Source organism: Protobothrops mucrosquamatus, unplaced genomic scaffold (assembly GCF_001527695.2).
Source record: "Protobothrops mucrosquamatus isolate PMUCROS unplaced genomic scaffold, P.Mucros_1.0 scaffold_130, whole genome shotgun sequence".
Taxonomy (NCBI): domain Eukaryota; kingdom Metazoa; phylum Chordata; class Lepidosauria; order Squamata; family Viperidae; genus Protobothrops; species Protobothrops mucrosquamatus.
Genome location: NW_015386206.1, coordinates 1,215 through 6,690, shown reverse-complemented (window position 1 = coordinate 6,690; position 5,476 = coordinate 1,215). Strand labels below are relative to the sequence as shown.

General features: G+C 38.0%; 1 protein-coding gene across 1 annotated transcript; it reads left to right on the top strand.

Moving 5' to 3' along the window:
• LOC107289082 (iron-sulfur cluster assembly 2 homolog, mitochondrial) lies at positions 1-2,746 on the top strand (the record flags this gene model as incomplete). The annotated part of the gene is given in 3 exon segments (XM_015817774.1): positions 1-58; positions 1,582-1,697; positions 2,312-2,746. Coding segments are annotated over 3 exon segments (349 nt in total), but the record flags the coding sequence as incomplete, so codon positions are not given.
• Between the last annotated feature and the right edge of the window lie 2,730 nt (positions 2,747-5,476).

The window sequence follows — 5,476 nt, the reverse complement described above, 5'->3', positions numbered from 1 at the left end:
AGAGACCCAAATTTATTCTAGTAATGGGCAGATCTATCTCAGTGAGAGCTGCATAAAGGTATGATTCCCTGGAGGTCTCCAGACCTATGTAGCCATTGGATGTCTCCAGGAGTACAGTACAGACTGCTGATTGCTGTGCCCGTGCGGTACACCATTTTATGAATCTGTCATAGAGAAATATAGGTGTAAACGAAATGTATGTTTGACTCAATTCAAAGGGTACACATTAGAAGTATGCAATATTTACATTCAAATACAGCAAGGATTATTTGGATTTTTGCAGGGGCATTGGTCCTTAGCATTTTAATAGGGCAGGGGTCTTCAAACTTGTTCCTTTTATGACTTGTGGACTTCCAACTCCCAGAATTCCTCAGCCAGCATGCCTTAGCCAGCAGCCAGCAGAAACTCAGGAAAGTAATGTATTTAGGTTAACAGGAATACTTATTTTCCTGAACTACATGGCTACCATGCCCTCTATAAGGAGTAGCCAACAGATACATTCCTAAATCACATCTAGAGTGTTCTTACCCACTTTGGATGCTGAATGGAATGCCTGGAATGGAATGAAATTGTGTGTAGTTATGTGTAACTGGGGTAACTGTGCAATTTTTAGTTACTTAATTACTTAATTACAATCTCTAAGGATACAAGTTTCAAAAGGTTTGTTTTAGCAGAGGCTAAGAAAAAGTTAAATACAGGTAGTCCTTGACTTATGACCACAGTTGAGCCCCAAATTTATGTTGCTAAGCAAGATAGTTAAGTGAGTTTTGCCCCATTTTATGACCTTTCTTAGCAGTTGTTAAGTGACTCACTGCAGTTATTAAGTGAGCAGCATGGTTGTTAAGAGAATCTGGCTTCTCCATTGACTTTGCCTGTTAGAAGGCTGCAAAAAGTGGTCACATGGCCCTGGGACACTGTAACCGTCATAAATATGAGTCAATTGCAAGCATCTGAATTTTAATCACATGACCATGGGGGATGTTGCAACGATCAAATGTCATAAGTCACTTTTTTTAGTGCCGTTGTAACTTTGAAGGGCTACTTAACGAATGATTGTAAATCAAGGACTACCTATATTGCATGCTTAAGAATAAAGAGGAACTTTGTTAACACTTTGCGAAATCAAAGAATGCTTTGAGGAAGTATAACCTTCTAGGGGTAACCTAGATGTTTATTGCACAGTATAAATATAAGCCATACACTTGTGTTAGTATGCTCTCTCAAACAAACCTCTTGACGTTTCTGAATAAACTACAATAAACGTCATTTGTTTTGTCCTAATTGTTTCAACTACCACAAATGTTTGATTCAACTGATAAAACAGAGGAACAAGTTAAGCTTGATTTTAGTTAGAAGCAACAAAGGATTAGACAGGTTGATTCTACTATGTGTTTCTACAGTGAGACTTTCAGATAGATAAGGCACATAGAACATGTGGCAAAAAAATGCTGGCATAATTTTGCTATGCGTTCTATACCTGAATTCTGTTTTTGTGCTCACCATTCCTTTGAAGCCATTAATAGTTTAATTCAAATGGATAATAAACATGGTTAACAAATGTTTGCCATTCTTTATTGACAGAGGCTGTTGGAGATTGCAATAGGGTCTGAGTTTCTCAGGCTGCAGGTAGAAGGAGGTGGTTGTTCAGGTTTCCAATACAAATTTTCCTTGGATACAGTTGTCAATTCTGATGACAGGTGAGTGCATAGATTACACTGTGTGTGACAGATGAGAGAATTATAGAACTGTGGAAAAAGAAGGATGGTGGTTGAATAACAATTCCTTTGTTCCCAAATTCATATTTTACTGTTCTCTGCTGTTGAACATATACATATCATTTCCAGGGTTTAGAGCAACATATATTTAATTATAGGGGGGTGAGTATTGGACCTGGATCCACCAGAGCCAAGTCCCTACACAATTGTGGAACACCATTGGGTGACTTTGGGCCACTTGTTCTTTCTCAGCCTATTCTACTTCATAGGGTGAGACTGGTGGATGAAATTGGATGGAGGAGACTCAAGTTATTTTGAGCTCTCTTTCCAGAGCTCTATTCAGGTAGCCTTTATATCACTATTATTCATTTCTAAATGTGTATCTTTAGATGACTCAAAACAATTAAAAATAATGCAAAAACAAATAATAAACAAAATTTAGGTAATTGGACAAGATTCCTAAAAGATTCCCAGCCTCCTTTGAATGTTTGTTTACACATGAACTGGAGTGGAACTATAGTGAACTGGAGTTTAAAGCTACATGTATTTTAGATTTGTGCAAATACCATGACATATTATCTGTGCTCCTTTTCCAGAGTTTTTGAGAAAGACGGTGCCAGAGTGGTTGTGGACTTGGACAGCTTAAGCTTTGTGAAAGGAGCAATGGTGGACTTCAACCAGGAGCTAATTCGCAGCTCGTTCCAAGTAGTGAACAATCCACAGGCAGAACAAGGTTGTTCTTGTGGATCATCTTTCTCGGTTAAACTCTGATCGAACTACTCCATGTGGACTGAATGATGAAGAAACATTTCTTGTGTTGTTTTTTCCTGTTCTCCAGTTCAGCTGAATAACTGGTTTAGTCTGTTGTACTGCATGATAAAAGAAACTATCTTAGGCAAGACTCAGTCACGAACTGATTTATCCAAGACTGAATATGAAACGAATTAATCTCTAGTCTCTGTGAGTTTCAAGTCTTTGCTTTAGAGGACAGATCTAAGCAATCGCCTTCTGCTGTAATGTCATGAACTATTTATTTATTAAAATCTTTTCTGATTTTTTTTATTTTAAAATCTTCTAGTTGTATACAGTGCTATATAGTGAGATTTGTGTGAATATGGTTTGCATAGTCAAGAATGATTTCTGTATGAGGTTGAACTGAGGTTCAGTATACAATAATAAACAGGCATGCCAGCATGGAAATATCACCAGGGTTTTGAAGGGACAGGAGAGGTTGTCTGCATAATATAGTTTACTCAAATTCTTGATTACAGTAAAGTATTCTCTGCAAGCATCCCACCTCATCTCCCACTTGTTAGCTAGCTAGCTCTTGTATTTATTACCTGATTTTATTAAGAGAATTGGGCAACATCATATAGGTCTTTTTATCCTAGACCTCTGAAAGATGGGGGAATTGTGTTAGCTGTTCTTATTCTGAGACATCCCTTCCGTTGAGCCTTCCTGTAACACAGGGAGACTCCTTTCTGCTACTGCTGTGTGTTTTTTAAATGTTTCCACTCCAAAACCAGTTTGATGTAGAGTATAAGGCACCAATCTAGAAACCAGAAGACCATGAGCCGGTTATACCCTCTCAGCCCAGGAAGTAGGCAATAGCAATAGCACTTAGACCGCTTCACAGTGCTTTACAGCCCTCTCTAAGTGGTTTGCAGAGTCGGCCTATTGCCCCCAACAATCTGGTTTGGAAGGATGGAAGGCTGAGTCAACCTTGAGCCACTCAGAATCGAACTCCTGGAGTGAGCAGTGTTAGCCTGCAGTACTGCATCCTAACCACTGCGCCACCACAGCAATGGCAAAACACTTCTGAAATCTTGCCAAGATAAGTCAGGGTCTTGTCCAAGCAGTTAATAGGAGTCAACGCTAACTCCTGAGTCCAGACACACACACACACACACACACACACAATCACCTCAAACAGCAGGAAACAATTTGGCATTTTAGCTGCTCAAAGGATTTGGAGCTGCGTCTGTTTCAAAATATTAACTTATAGTTTTTTTTGTTTTGCTTTTTAGTGTGTCTCATTTTTATCAGCATGCAGAAAGCAGACACCATTATGCAAAGAGCATATTGTATGGTAAATTTTCTCATGCATCTGTCCAAATAATTTAATGAAGGTATTAAATACTTACTTGAAACATAATATCTTTTAAGACTTTTTAAAAGTATTGAAGGGGGGAGAATCTAGAGAAAGAATTGATCTGCTCTGCTTACATAGTGAATTTGAAAATGATGCTGCTAACTTCTTTTTCTGAAGGGTTTGGGGATGAGTATGTTAATTTCCCCCAGTCAGGGAAAATTAGATGAACCAGATTTTGATTTACATAATTGTACTTCAGATATTTCTACAAGAGCATGGAGGAGGAGGGAATTTTTCTCTTCAGTGCTCTAGTATAATGTCCCAGGAGATGCAGATGTATGTGTTACCCACTCAATTATAGCATTGCTTCACTAGAGGGCAGCCTTACCCTTTGTGATACAGATGGACAAAGAGCACTAAAAAAATGTACCATTGGTTTTTGCCTGAAAAGTAGTAGAGAAATGTTACATTGTTTAGATCAGTAGCCCCAACATTTTGGGCACCAGGGACCGGGTTTTCCGCATGGTTTCATGTGCTGCTTGCATCCCGCAGATGGGGCATTGCTTGTTTGCGTGGTCTGGTTTCTGGAATTCTGCGGACCATGGATTGGGGGGGTCTTCAAACTTGGCCCTTTTATGACTTGTGGACTTCAACTCCCAAAATTCCTCAGCCAGCAATGTCTTAACAAGGAAAATCTCAAATACTTCTTCATCAACCGTAACATGGAACAGCCTTGTCTGGTGCTTATTTAAAAGGTGACTGTGGTATCCCAAAATGCAAAACTATGGAGCTAAAATTACTACATATGTTAAATGTCAGAAAAATAAACTGGAGGCAAATTATGCTAGCTATTATCAGAACAGCACTAAGGGTGTTTTTTTTTTAAAAAAAAAAAAGCTGAAAACAAACTGATTATAACATTCCCAAATTGTCTAAGCGCAGTAGAGTTGTTTTTGTTCCATTTGTACACCCTTAAATATTTGAGCCTATTCCATTTGCCAAATGGAAAGAAAAACATGGGCAGGATAATGTTTAAATTATTGCAAATCCACGATTTAATTAGATTTGCTGAGCTGTTGTGTTGTCAAAATGTAGAAAACAGACATAAGACATCAACTTTATACTGATACTTTATGGGGATGTAGATTGATGCAAATGTACACACCGAAGATGAGTAGAAAGCAATAGATCTAATAAAATGTGCAGGAGACCTCCAGAAGGTTATGACTCTCAGGGTAATTAGAAGTGAATTCATGTGCTATTGTTTAACTCAGGCACCTAACAAATTGAGTTCTGAATGTATTTAGAAATTTCCTAATTTTCAATTCTAGATATCTTTTATAATTTGTTCTGGTTAAAAGGATCATGAAATATTTTACATGTGCACGCGCGCGCGCGCGCACACACACACACACACACACACACACACACTCTACTTTGCTGTGTACCATAATCTGTGACAATCTCATGCCCTTTTTATAATTTAAATACACTTCAATAAAAGAGATGTGTCTGCAATCTTCACACTTTTAAAGGGTAGTGACCCCAAGGAATAGATTTTCAAGTTGTGCCTTTAGAATATTTTTCAGATTGGTTTTGGCTCAAGTATTATTGAGGTTTAAAGACACTATTACTTATTCAGGTATAATGGTCTCTTTGATTTAAAAAT